At 38.0% G+C, this 15,091-nt stretch overlaps 1 protein-coding gene across 1 annotated transcript in view; it reads right to left on the bottom strand.

The window, feature by feature from the left end:
- Positions 1–15,091, bottom strand: part of DCDC1 (doublecortin domain containing 1) — a 400,051-nt gene that overhangs the window by 9,573 nt on the left and 375,387 nt on the right. Inside the window, exons 37-38 of the mRNA XM_029915553.1 lie at positions 7,460–7,610; positions 4,413–4,522 (exon numbers count right to left, since the gene is read on the bottom strand). Coding sequence (XP_029771413.1) covers positions 4,413–4,522; positions 7,460–7,610 — 261 coding nt within the window. The remainder of the gene's footprint in view (positions 1–4,412; positions 4,523–7,459; positions 7,611–15,091) is intronic.

Below are 15,091 nucleotides of genomic sequence, written 5' to 3'. Positions count from 1 at the left end.
AAACAAAACAAAACAAAACAAAACAAAACAAAACAAAACAAAACATGAGGACATTCAGATTCAAGCCCTCACACACATAGGAAGTACTTCTTTGCCTTCCTACTCCAGCGTTCTTGAAACTGGTCCTTAGCACTTGAGCCATGCCCGGCTGACACAGAAGTCCCGGCTGAGTTTCTCCAGGTGTGGTCAGCTAACCACTCACCATCCCTGGGGTCTGTTAAATGCAGACTGCCTGATCCATCTCAGGCATACGGAATAAGAATCTGTGGGGCACCTGGGTGGCTCAGTCGGTTAAGCTTCCGACTTCAGCTGTGGTCAGGATCTTAGAGTTCATGGGTTCGAGCCCCATGGGTTCAAGGCCCCCCCATCGGGCTCTGTGCTGACAGCTCAGAGCCTGGAGCCTGCTTCAGAGTCTGTGTCTCCCTCCCCTGCTCGTTCTGTTGCTCTCTGTCTCTTAAAAATAAATAAACGTTAAAAAAAAAAATAAAGAATCTCTGTGATCAGCCCAAGACTGGGCTTTCTCAAGCTCTCCAGGTGATCCTTGTGCCCATTCAACTTTGAGAATCATACTAAGGAAGCATCCCTGCTGATCCACAAACTGCTCCAGAAAGGATTGTTTTTAAAATTAAAGATGGGATCCAAGGGCCCTTAGAAGAGGAACGCAGGGGAGACTACGATTGAGGAGAGAAGACTAACAGGCAATGAGAGAGAAGAAAGTAAAGGAAGAATGGAAAGAAGTAGAATGAAGAGAGAGAGATAATCATGTCTCCTCTTTTTGGGGGCACCAACCCTAGAAGTTCTAGGAGATTCCCTCCTCTCCTCCTTTCCGGTCTAGCACAGTGTGCAGGGTTATTTACGGAGAGTATGCCTTCTGGAATTTTTTTTAAACAGCTGCTGCTGGTGGCAGGTAGAGTCTGACTGCCCAGCTATCTCAGTAGGTCTGACAGAGGCAACGTTCGAAATTTCTAGAACAGAAAATCTAGGACCTAATGGATCCAGTGGATAACTGAACCTTACGTCTACAGGAATACAACAATGAGTGATCACACATCCAATTCAGAATCACCATTGTACTTGTCATATAATTATAATTTCCTGTCTTCTTTCTTTCTCCCTCCCCTAACCCAGCTGCAGCCCGGGCATAAGCACTTCCTCTCCCCTCATATATTTCTATTTGCACGTATAGTACAGGGTGACAGCCTATTGATAGTAGTTTATATTACAGACTCACAGAATTAGAAAACACTATAGCTGGCAGCAGATAGCCCCTGAACAGCCATGTTATGCAGTTGGGCCATTTACTTTTGTCAGCACTTACCTGAATGACAGTCTTTGTTGATCCTCTTTGCAGTGGCTAAGACTAAGCAGCCCCAAACCATGCCACTTATGCAGAATTTTAGTTCATTGCACTGAAAACAAAACTGCTTTTCTTTCTGCCTACCTCTCCTTAGGAGGGGTTGAGATGTGCTCAGAGGCAAGAGGGAACTGGAGCCATTGGTTTAATAAAAACAACTGAGGATCACCAATGGGTCCAAATTCCATTTAACTGAGGACATTTGCATCTGATTTGTGATGACCTAGAATAACACAGATCTGTGGGTTTTGATTGCTCTCTTCCAAATGATGCCAGAAAAAAAATAAAACAAAAAAACTGCTGCCTTGGTGAATCACAAATCTCAATGACACTCAGCACACCTGGGCTATTATTCAAGATTAGCTCATAAACACAGCAATAGCCACTAGCTACAATTTCTAAGTGATTCTCTGGGAAATGGAACAAACTTATCTTTACCATTTTGTTGTTTTTTTGCTTTGCTTCCTTAGCCCACAAAAAAATTTAGTTATTATGAAAATCAAAAAAGAAATGGAAATTCAGGTAATTGCTCCACAAAATGACCTTTGCATTTTGAATCACTACTAATGTGTCCTGTTTTGCAAAACTGACATAAGAACCCAGATAGATGTTTCTTATTTATAAAAACACTTTCAGTTAATCTCAAAATATTTGTCAAACTTTCAGGCATGTTACTTTTAGTCACCTGGCTTAGACACATGCAACTTCACCCCAACACTTCATCAGGCGACAAAAGCTAGGGATGGGGCAAAAACGTCCAGAAAAGTCCTCCTGAGGACAATCACAATGCTGGTACACTGTTGATTAACATCTGGATCACCTTAAGGGTGTTTGTGAACCAGCAGGAAATAAATTTCTGGAGAAGGCCATGGACTTGGGGATGGTTGTTTTAGTATTTAATAATAAATGGCTTCCAGTTGATAGGAAAATATTGAAATATGACTTATATATACGAAGCTGATTCAAATTTGATAAACATGTCCCCAAAGGAAATTACTGGTTTATTAAAAGCCTGGGAAGGCTGAACAGAATTGCAATAGTCTTATCCTATGCTCCTTGCTGAGGTGGAGTAACCGCTCCCCAGCCCACCTTCCAGCCAACGAAGGAGGAAGGTCAGTAATAAGGAAAGAGCAGGGCTGTTCATGGTCTTCGTTAAAAGTAGCTATGAACTGTCAAGCTACCCCGTGTAAGCCACATGCACAAAGTAAGTGTCCCTGCCTTGCTGGTAAAATGTGATGTGTTGATGACTGTTATATTACATCTAAAATCCCATTTACTGGTAATAGAAAAGTTCAGTTAAAGAGTTTTGCCTTATGTCTCCTGGTGCTTGATAGACCGTTGTGTGATATTGCCAATTTTCGCTTCAGGCGTATTCACATGCAACAGTGAAGACTTCACAAGAATTTGCACATTTGATCCAGGGTGAAATCATGCCATTTTCATAGCAAATCAACTTTTCTTTGGCAGAAAAATGATAGGTACTTTTGCACCTAGAGAAATGCCTTTGTTTTCCAGGAATTTTGAACAAATAAAAAATGAAAAGTTCTGTGTCTGTGGGAATTGTGATCCAATCATTCTAAGCAGAAGCCTAGCAGGTAAGAATCCTGTTGTCCCGCTTTCTGGCCTGGAGCACGTTCCTTGACCTTTCTTATTTTGACTTTCTTGTTAAAAAAAAAAAAGAAAAATGGGGGTCACATGCAATCTTTTCTTCCTATGTGTCACAAAGCTGTTCTGGGGATGCCTTTACATCTCTAACATCGTACAACAGTGTCTGCAAAAGGGCAAATTGCTGTGGATGTAACATGTGAAATTTCACCTCAGTGTGCTCTCCTTTTAGTGGTGCTGGAAGCAGCAGGAATTTATTCATGCAGCCCCACTGATTTGCAGACTGGGAGTAAATACTAGGCCTTTTGCAATGATTACCAAGAGCCCCTTCAGTAGACATGATCTACTGCATTGCCTTAAAGCGGCGGGTTGAGGAGTGAGCCAGCTAAGTCTTTCTGTACACACCTAGCCAGGTTGCAATTTATATTCAGAGCTGTGAGTGGCTTTCAGAGCAAGAGAGAGAAGAACATTCCTCTTGAAATTTTCTACCAGGGCCGGAAATCAAACTCTGATTTGTCACTGCTATTAAAAGAGAGAGAGAGAGAGAGAGAGAGAGAGAGAGAGAGAGAGAGAGAGAGAGAGAGAGAGAGAGAGGTTCTTTCTTCATTGCAGGAAGAAATTAATAGGTAAGTTTTTCTCTTCCTGGAGTATTGCTACTTAAGATTGCTAAGGATCTCCCTTGAAGCCTTAAAAAAAATCCTTACATGACTTTTCTTTTTAGCAGGGCATACACCCTTTCTCTAAGTTCTGAGTACTAAGGCCACAGTCTACGACTTTTGTTACTGAGCTTAGTTTGGAATAGCCAGCTTCATTTTTGTAAACAGCATGTAGCCGTGCCCCATAACGAGTTCTGCTTGCTCTACCGCAGGCCAAACTGCAGGGAAATTGGAGAAGGAGAGACTGATTCATGTGGTGTTCAGTGGCCATCAGCCATTTCAGGAAATGCACGATTTTAACTCGGAGGTTTGGGAAATAGGGTGGTTGAACCAGAAAAAAATGTCAGTTTGGGTCAAATTTAGTGTTAGATGGTCAAACACTCTATTTTATTATTGAATTACACACACACACACACACACACACACACTTGATTCCACAAAATTATATATGTAAATATGCACTCTCTCTCTCTATATATACATATATATACTTGACCCCAACAAATTATTTTTCAATAATAATAGTAGTTTCCCATTTTTTTTCTGGACGAAAATACATCTAAGATAGTTATTTTACTGATATTATTTTGTCTAGGTTTGTTTCATTCCCAAGAACACCTGTAAGGCATCAAATGCCACTCTATATAAGATGTAGAGGGTAGCAACTTTTTCAAAAGATACTATACAAAATTAAAAAGGATAAGTAATTGTCATATCATAGCAAGCACATGAACGTACACGCATATGTTACGCACAAAATGTGACGGCTCACAGAGAAACTAACTGTGCGGCTGTACCGGAAATTGCTGCTTTTCCGATCGTGACACCACCGTGTCTGTGGCTTGAGGCCTCTCCTGCCTTCGGATTCTGGCATAATTTGCTCTGATCTCCATCAGTTGCTTTAACTCTGTTAAAAAGATTATTTTGAGAGACATATCAATGTATTTATAGAAAGTAATTAAAAGTCCAAGATGATGAAAAACTCAAAGATCCCTCAGAAATCCTTGACTCCCATGCTGGACTCATTACGCACTTGACTTGCTCATCACATCAGATATGTGCTAACATTCTTCGGCTTTCTACAGAATGGCCGTTCTGGAGAGGGCTTCCTTCCAGGCTTTGTACAAAGCCTGAACTGGAGGCTAACCTGGGAGTGGTACAGAAATTGAACCCACCGAAAAGACGGTAAACACAGCAGTGAGACCAGGGCTCCAAACCGATGACACGTGGCATAAAGAACTCTTTCGCTTTTGCTGGGGGTCCGTCTGAAAGAAACCATTCTAATAGCATCTGATTTTTTTGGCCACAACAAATCTATTTTTCAAAAACCCAGTGTGATTCTTGATGACTAACTTTCTCATGCTAAATGTTTTTATATTATAGTACATAAAACAGTTTTTATGAGGTGTTTACTTTTTTGAAACTCCCTGACTGCCTTATTTTCTACCATATAGTTAAGCCAGTAGATCACAGCCAAATTTTGAGTATAATAATTACTGAAGTGTCCCTTCATAAGTATATCTATCTATATAGATATAGACATATAGTATAGATATAGATAGACTAGTAGCATTTCTCTTTTTTTAAAGCATGCTGAGTATTTAACAATATATTCTACTTAATGATTATTTCTAACTTAATTATTTAAGGAAAAACAGTAAATGCCAACTCATATAGTAAAATAAGTTTCTAAAGAACAATCAAATTAAACTCTGCTATCAATCAGACAATTGGGGAAAACCACTAAGCTTTTCATCATGAAGGTGAAAATATGAAGGTGAATTATGGGAACCGACTTCCAGAAGAAAAGAATCAACTGTCATATCGTAGTAATCCACGTGGATATACATAATTGATGAAGCAAAAAAAAAAAAAAAGTTTGTCTACCATGCTTTGTCAGAGGTCCAAAGAACTAACATGGGGGAAAATGGTAGGGAAAGTGGCGTTTGCATCTCCTATCTTCTCTCTTTCCTTCAGCTTTTCTGGGCAGCAAGCTTGCTTCTGGGAAGGGGCCCTACAGTTCTCTCTGTGTTTTTGGATACCTGTCTGGCCAGGCTGCCCTAGCTTTACTTCTCATAAAGTCTCAATGGACACAGTGAAGCCAGGAGGATGGGGCCAGGCACCCAAAGGCAGTCACAAGAGTATGAAAGACTGAGCATTAACAATGAAGAAACTGGAAAAGTACCTCCTACTGTACCCTTTGTTTGTTTAGTTTTCAATGGTGTTCATATACCTAATTAGATTGAAGACTCTTTTAGGGAAGCAACCCTGCCTTATATTTCTTGTATAGGGCTGTGTAGTTTGGGAACACAGAAAGCTGTCAACTAATACCTACTAATGACAAGGACCCCAACATTGTTCTTCTAAGTAACCACATAGTGAGGGTCACCAAGAGCTGGAATGAGAGTTAATAGTGAGTGATGGGGACAGCAGCATGTAAAGAATATGACTGACACTGCTCCCTTGATGTAGGTCGGCACTGGAGGGGTATTTGTGGAATACCTCAGGACATGATAGGCACCCCAAGTAATCCTGCATTTCAGTCTTCATTCCTATACTTTTGTTTTGGGCTAAACGTAAAGATAGGATTGCGGCTGTTTTAAAAGTTTTTGGTTTGTGTACCTTACATATAATAATAATAATCTTATGGTGAATTTAAAAAGAAATAATCTAGTATTAGTTATTTTAGGGATCCTAGGTAATTCATTTACTAATCTTTTGATTTCTTTTAAAGTGATATCATGTTCATAATTCCTGAAAATTATGTCTTTGTTAATGTATAGCTACCCCCTAAAAGGGACTTTAAATTCCACAGGCTGAGGCATCAGGGTGGCTCAGTCGGTTGAGTGTCCAACTTCAGCTCAGGTCATGATCTCACAGTTCGTGAGTTTGAGCCCTGTGTTGGGCTCTGGGCTGACAGCTCAGAGCCTGGTGCCTGCTTCAGATCCTGGGTCTCCCTCTCTTTTTGCCCCTCCCCCACTCATGCCCTTGTGCGCCCTCTCTCTCTCTCTAACTCAAAAATTTAACATTAGAAAAAAAATTGTTTTAAAGAATTTTTTTAAAATGTTTTCTTTATTTGAGAGAGAGAGAGAGAGAGAGAGAGAGAGAGAGAGAGAGGGAGAGAGAGATAAAGCGTGAGCAGGGGAGGGTCAGAGAGTGGGAGACACAGAATCTGAATACAGGCTCCAGGCTCAGAGCTGTCAGCACAGAGCCCAATGTGGGGCTCAAACCCACGAACTGTGAGATCATGACCTGAGCTGAAGCTGGACACTCAACCGACTGAGCCACCCAGGCACCCCAAGAAAAATATTTTTAAAAAAATTCTTCAGGCAAACAGGATAAAGAGCAAGAATTGGTTTAATAACAAATATGTGCTCTTTTCCATTGTTATCACTTAGAAAAGAAAATTAAGAAAGAATAGATAAAATAATAAAACGAGCATATATTTACTTATTACTAAAAAAGAGATCTGCAAACTGTATAGTCGCTATTAATAAACCATTAAGTTTTAAATAACTTGAAGGTAGGAAGTCAACAGAGCCTAGCTTTCCTCAGGGTTCATGCTAAGGGAATACCTTCAAATCAGGCTGTTTAGAATTTCTGCAAATATGGCCCTTGAAAAAGGCTCAAGACTAACAGAACTCTGATTGAATTCTTGAGTGCAAATGGTGTCAACAGTGAGTTTCCAGCACAGAAGTATAACTTGAGTAGAAGAGTGTGGAGGAAGATAATGATTAAAAATTATCATGATGGAATATAAAATTCAGAGAGTAATCTCTTTGAAGAAAAGACTGGGTGTTTTAATTCTTCAAAAACTTGATGGAAAAGAAACTATCATCCATACCCTTTTGGGTTATAAAACCATGTCCTGTGGATACACAGATGACCATGTCTCGCTCTATGTCGTCCCATGAGTAGATTGGTTCCCCTGCTGGGGTGTACAAGGCTCTGGCAGGGCGGACCATTTTGAGACGAGAGGAACAGTCATCCAGCAGCTGAAATACAAAGGGAAAGACATATTAGAATATGAAATGTCACAACATTATGAAGAATCAACTCCTATAAGAGCTATTCACCCAGTTTGAATATTTACTTTATTTTTGGTTATTAGAAAGAGGTACAGAAGGATACGGGAAAAGAGCATGTAAAAGTCATGTCGGATAGCAGAAAATATTTTTCTTGTCAACAAGTAAGACACTAGAAGGACAAAAGAGTCTCTTCAACTATAAAATCAAAGTTTTGGTTTAAAACCTCTTTGATTCTATGATTAGAAAGTCTTTTTTTTCTTTCTAACTTGGAAATTTTGAAAACTATCTGTAAGGGCCTTATTCAGTTTCTCTCAATTTTCCTAGAAATATTCATAAAAATACATATACAGATGCAAAGTGTCAACAGTACTAGAAAGATTAGTGAACATGTTGCCAGACCCCTAAGGGCAATTCCATGAAAGTGTGAATAAGACTTTAAGACAAAATAATAAAAGCAAGTAGGAGGAAAATTAGAGGTTTCTACACACTTGCCTGCGTGATTTTTACCTAACACCTGCTCCTCCAAAATGCAGGATCTAGGTCCACATGAGCTCCAAATCACAACGAATCCTTTTTTTTTTTTTTGAGAGAGAGAGAGAGAGAGAGAGGGAGAGAGAGAGAGAGAGAGAGAGAGAACATGAATGAGCAGGGAAGGGGAAAGGAAGAGGGAGAGAGAGAATCTTAAGTAGGCTCCACGTTCAGTGTAGAGCCCAATGCAGGATTTGCTCTCATGAACCATGAGATCATGACCTGAGCCAAAATCAAGAATCAGACACTCAACCAACTGAGCCCCTAATACTTCTCTTTATAGATCTATTTAGGGGCTGGAATTCACAACAATTCAGCCTGGCAGGGGGCAGAACTAGGCACATAATGACATCTTGTATGTGGAAAATGAATCAATAATATGAAGCAAGACAAGACAGTGATGAAACAATGCATTGGAAAGTACAGTTTTCACAACCACTACTTTGAGCGAGGATGAATGAATTGAATTGAATACGTTCCCTTCTGTAGATAGAACAGCAGTGGGAGAGTGTTCTTACCCACCCCTCCTGCTAGGTAACAGCCAGTCAGCAGCAATTTGACTCAATACTGTGGATATGAATCAGCCCTGTGACTTGAGATCAAGAAGAGGATCCTGAACGATCCAAGTAAAAATGTAGGGCAAACAAAGAGAACTAATTTATCCTGTCTTCTGTCAAAAGATCTCTCCTTGTACAAGGAGGCATAGCAAAAAAATTAACAACAGCAACAACATGAGGCTTATGAAAGTATTCTATAACATAGAAAGCTCTGTTTTACACTATACTCAAGGTGAAGATTTAGAAAAAGATTTACAGCAGGAATATGTTTTAGAGAATACCTATATTGGATTTTCCCCAAAATTCAATAAAATATGACTTCCATAAACAAACTCACTGAGAGAGAGAGAGAGAGAGAAATCCGATGACAGCAACTTAAAGAAGTATCACTGAGATGAGGGCAGAGATGATGATGATGATGATGATGATGATGATGATGATGATGATGAAGGTAACAATAATAGCAGTTAACATTTATTGGCACATTTCTATGGGATAGAAACTTTTCTAAAAGTTTCCAAGGACAATCTGATTTCATTCTATAGAAATAATTATTATCTTCCTTTTATTGATGAGAAAAATGGAGGACAGAGGTTAAATATCTTAACCCAGATCACACAGCTAGTAAAAGAAGGAACAGGGTTTGAAACCGGGACAAATAGAGAGCTAAATGAACGGAGGAGAGAAGGTAAGGAACAAATCAATAGTACAATGAAAATCTGTTTTGAAAACAGAAAAAAAGCAGACTGAATATTGTAGAAAATCACATAAGTATTAGGGAGGACTAAGCCGAGAAAAATCTCATAGCATATAGGGAAAGCATAAGACATAAAATTTATGAGAGAAAAGTTAAACATCTGGAGTGTCAAGACATCAGATATTAAACCTACACATTATTTGTGGTACTGGAGAAGAATTCAGAATAAATTAAACTTAAGCAACTATCAAGAAAAAAAAGAAAGAAAGAAACCTTCCTGCCCCCAAAGACCCATGTCTTCAGATCAAATCGACTAACTCAGAATATGGCAAAGGTAATGAAAAAATGACTAACATTTAAATATAAGTGAGTGGGAAAGTATGTATTACAGACATGGGGGAAAATTCAGTTATATTTAGATCTGTTTTCCACAACAATGAGTGTCAAAGAAAATGGAATAAAATATGAAGTTTTTAGGAGAAAATGCTTTAACATAAGCTTTCTATATCCAGCTGAATTATTACTTTTGGCTACAGGAAACAAATGATATCCTCATGTACACAAAAACTAGGAAAACATATCACCCACATATATTTCAGATTATTAAGAAATGAATGAAATTCCTTCACTATGGGAAAGTCATAATGGAAAATGAATAACATTAAGAAGTAAGACCACTAGAACATGAAACAACTGCTACAAAAAATGGTCAGAAAATAAATGAATTAAAATTTTAAATCTTCATAGAGAAAAAAATAAAGTAAAAATACAAAGCATCATCAAAAAGGGACATGGGCAAAGGAAAGAAAAACCAAAGCATTCCAACTAATTATTCATGAGGGCAAAAGATGCCATTTTTCTCTCTTTTCCCTTGATAAGAACATTTATTTTTATGATTATAACCAATGCAATAAAACCTAAAATCAGAATAAGAGAAAGAACTCATCTTCAAAGAAATAGACACAATCACCATCATGTGAACTTAATATGAATTGATTCATAGAAAATTTATGTGAACCAAATAAAAGATTAATAACAAGAGAAAAAAATTTTAATAAAGTGGCCAAGGACAAAATAAATTATAAAACATTGATAGTGTTTTTGTTCACAAAAACAGGCATTCAGAAAATAGAGTGGAGGAAAATCTATCTGAAGAGTGAAACCAGTTAGGAATGGCAATTATTTTAAAATGCAAGACCCTTATTAAAAAATTATAAAATTTTACTAAAGGACTAAAGAAGATACATATATATTTTTTATGTATGCATACACACATATATAAAACAATGCCACAGAATTCAATCTGACTGCAAAGACTGAATATTGTAAAAGGTGTTGATTCTTATGGAATTAATTACTAGCCTAACACAACAACAGTCAAAACCCTGCAGAATGACTTTAGGGTGTTGAAATGTAATTTCAAAATGAATCAATACACAAGGATATTCAAGTAAAATATGAAAACAAAGAACAATAGGCAACTTTTTTCAGATACTAAAATATAAGATAAAGCTATAATAATTCTAAAAGTATTAGATGCATTAGATTGTTTAAGAGCAGAAGCTACGAGGCGCCTGGGTAGCTCAGTCGGTTAAGCATCCAACTTCAGCTCAGGTCATGAGCTCACGGTTCATGGGTTTGAGCCCTGCGTCGGGCTCTGTGCTGACAGCTAGCTCATATCCTGGAGCCTGTCTTCAGATTCTGTGTCTCCCTCTTTCTCTGACCCTCCCCTGCTCACGCTGTCTCTCTCTCAAAAATAAATAAAAACATTAAAAAGAGCAGAAGCTAATAAGAATTAGTATATAATAAAGATTGCATTTCAGCTCAACTGGGAAAATAAAAACAGATTGGTCAGAAGTAGGGCTGAGATAATTTTATGCCAACAAATGTAGCAGAGAAATAACTTTGTTCAAATTTTACACAAGAAGAGAGTTTCACACAGTTTAAAAAGTAAAAGAGAAAAATAAAATGATAAATAATTTGAAAACCAGATGAATCTTTATATGAACTTGGGATAGTAAAAGACTATCAGAACATTTAAAAACAAAGAACAAACTTTTAAAATATAATGATTTCTGTACATTGAAAAACTTAAACACAGTGGTAAATTGGAAATTGTTAATTTCTTTAAGAAAAAGAAAATTCATATCAGTGTGAAAAATAATTCCAACAGAAAAATAGCAATGGAATTAAGAAATTCACAGATGACTAATAAATGATAAATCAAATCAAAATCACTTACACAAGTAATTAATGACATATAAATTTCAAACATGGATATAAAATTCCCTGCTGTCAAACTGCAAATACATTTTTTTAAATGACTGTATTTAGCATTGCTGATACCTCATGTATACAAGTAGGTGGAAACTCTCATTTACTATTTGTGAGAGCATAAACTCCTGAAATATTCCTAGAAAATAATTTGGCAGTAGCTATCACAATCTTCAAGCATGTTTACATAATTTGATATAGGAATCTTTTTAAGAAGTTATTTAGGGGAAATAATCAGAAAATTAAAAACAAGGGTTATATATTCATTGGAGCATGCTTTATGATAGCAGAAAATTACAAACAACCTAAATGGAAAACTGAAAGAATAAATAATAATCTGTCAATTTTATAGAAGATTATAATGTCATTCATAATAATTCTTTTGTTAAAGAATGTTAAATATGTGGGGGGGGCATTACATTAGTTTGTTAGGTGAATAATGCAGGTTGTAAAATTATACATACTGTGTGATCTTCTATGATCAAAATGGCAAAAAAAAATTCTAACTGTATAGCAACCATAGAAATATATCCACTAAAATTATAACTATGGTTATTTGTGGGTGATAAAATTTTCATTTCCTTCTTGTTGCTTTTTCTTTCTCTAATTTTAATACAGTGACTCTTTTTATATAATTTGAAAACAGAAGAAATGTTATTCAAATAATCAAAAAATTCATTGAGATTACAATAGAGTCATACGGATTTTTTTTAATTTTCCTAAATTTTCCATAACAATAGTCATTGTTGGGTGGACTGGGTGGCTTAAACAACAGAAGTTAATTTCTCACAGTTCTGGAAGCTGGGAAATGCAAGATTAAAGTAGTAGCCAATTCAGTTTTTGGTGACAGCTCTCTTCCTGGCTCTTTGTTGTGTCCTCACATGGGGGGAGAACGGGCTCTCCTTTCCTCTTCTTATGGAGGCCACGAATCCCCTCAGGTTAGGGCTCCACCCTGATGACCTCCTTTAATTTTAATTGTCTCCTTTTTTTTCTTAATGTTTATTTATTTACTTTTGAGAGAGCGCGAGCACGAGAGCGAGAAGGGGAGGGGCTGAGAGAGAGGGAGACAGAATCCCAAGCAGGCTCTGTGATGTCAGCATAGAGCCCGAGCCCAATGAGGGGCTCAAACTCATGAACTCTACGATCATGACCCTGAGCTGAAACCAAGAGCTGGACACAGCTGACTGAGCCACCCAGATGTCCCAACCTCAATTGTCTCCTGAAAGCCATATCTCTAAATATAGTCACACTGTAGGTTAGGGCTTCAGCAAAAAATTTAGGGAGGGGTGCACAATTCAGTCCATAGCAGGTATTTTGTTTTTCTGCTTTAGGTCAACCAACAAATATGGTAATTGGGTTTCTATCTTGGTTGGGAGCAATGGGGAGCTGTCCTAGAAATATGTGTGGATATGTCTCTGGGAAAAACTTCTGCAGCTTGAAAAGATCTTACCTAAAGGTAATTCTTACATTTTCCTTTATTTTCCTAACGAAGACGTCACTATTTTATTGAGATTGTGTTTGCTGTCTATAATTTAAAAAATGAACGTTATTTAATAAAAACATATACTAAATGCAAAATATGAATTAAATATATAACTATTTTGCTTGATTTCCATAAAGACGTATCTACATGAGACAAAGTTAACAAGTTCACAAAAGTATTTTTAAAATAAATAGGAAAATAAGGTGTTTTCAGCACAGAAAGGGTCTAACATATCTAGTCAGCTTATTACCTTCAATGACATTCTTAATTCTTATGTATCCAAATGTATCTAAACTTATCCAGATATCTTCTTTACTGTGGGTAATCTAAATTGTATGTTGATAACTTTTGCAATAACTAAAGCTCATAATAAAGGAACAATGTTCCGTGCACAATTCCTCACCCACAATCGATTTGGTGGGTTTAGTTTTCCCAGACCAGTCTTCTCAGGGTTGGGTACATGGGCATGACAGAACAAGTGCAGTATTCCCTGCAGCATGAGGTCCCGCCTCTACAAATCAGAAGGACCTATTTCTCATTCTTTCAGCTTCCACTTACGCACCGAGAACTGGTCGGTTGAGAGAAAACATACTTGTTTTGAGATTCTGTAGAATTGAAGAGATGTTGCAGCGGGGGGAGAAGACAAATACTTCAGGACCACAGAAAGAGGGCCTGGGCGATCATAAATCAGAGAGGGAGATGCTGGCTCTGAAGAAAGAGCCACTAACCCTAGAGAGGGAGCCGCCTTAGAGCACTGGTGACAGATGAGCCTGCGCCAGTTGGAGGGGAGCTGCTCTAGTAATGTTCAAAGAGTGGGTAGGGAGAATGTGGTTAAATCATCCAGAATAGCCACAGCAGTGAAAGAAGCAGAGAGAAAGTCTGCGTTAGATGGGATTCAAACACCATCTGGGGGTTTTATTACAGAAACTAGAGTGAAGCACTTTGAAATGTGTTCTGCTCCTCATTTCTCTGGTAAAAGTACCAACCGTTGAAATCGAGTTTCTTTGGAACTGGTGGTGTTAGCCAGACTCCCCAGTGAAATCTGAGCCCTACACTTCCTGTTGTCTATTTGTTTCACACACAGTCCACTCTCTGGATGTATTCGTTACAGCCTAATAGCCTGAACGGATACATTTCTAACCCATCACAAAGGATCTCATGCAGGTCCCCAAATACAAATACAGGGAGTATGGAAAGGATAAGGAAAGAGATCAGAAAGGACATTAAAAATAATAATAAAGCAAAGGAAGAAATAATATGCAGAGGCTTTCTAAACATTTCCTAAGTATCGTTCTACCTACTGAGACCACATTAATCTCTGTAAAACAGTTTATACCACGGCACTACCTTATTCAGAGACAACTGGTGGCTAAAGCACTTTAGTCTGCGATAGTGTAATGAACCAAGCTGTGTCCTCCTCAGAACACACAGGTTGAAGCCTAACTCCGCAATGTGATTATATTTGGAGAAAGTTCCTCGAAGGAAGTAATTAAGATTAAATGAGGTCACAAGTGTTGGGCCGCACTATTACAGGCCTGTAGCCTTATTTGAAGAGGAAGAGGCACTAGAGATCCGTCTTCACACATGCACAGGGGAAAGGCTGTGTGAGGACACACGGTGAGGGGGTGGCCATCTGCAAACCAGCGGTTTCCTCAGAAACCAACCCTGCTGACACCTTGATCTTGGACTTTCCAGCCTCCAGGACTGTGAGAAATAAGTTTCTGTTGTTTAAGCTACCCAGTCTATGATATTTGTTATGGCCCCCCAAGTAGACTCACACAGATAGCATGTGGGGTCCACCACATGCTTTTAAACCATCTCATCAGTTGTATATATCTTTCTGTATTTCTCTGCCCAAGTACCATCTATATACTTTAATTTTTGAATTATAACAACCATACTTTTGTGT

Source organism: Suricata suricatta, chromosome 11 (genome assembly GCF_006229205.1).
Source record: "Suricata suricatta isolate VVHF042 chromosome 11, meerkat_22Aug2017_6uvM2_HiC, whole genome shotgun sequence".
Lineage (NCBI taxonomy): Eukaryota > Metazoa > Chordata > Mammalia > Carnivora > Herpestidae > Suricata > Suricata suricatta.
Note: the sequence above shows the minus strand (reverse complement) of the source record. Positions and strands in the feature narration are given on the sequence as shown.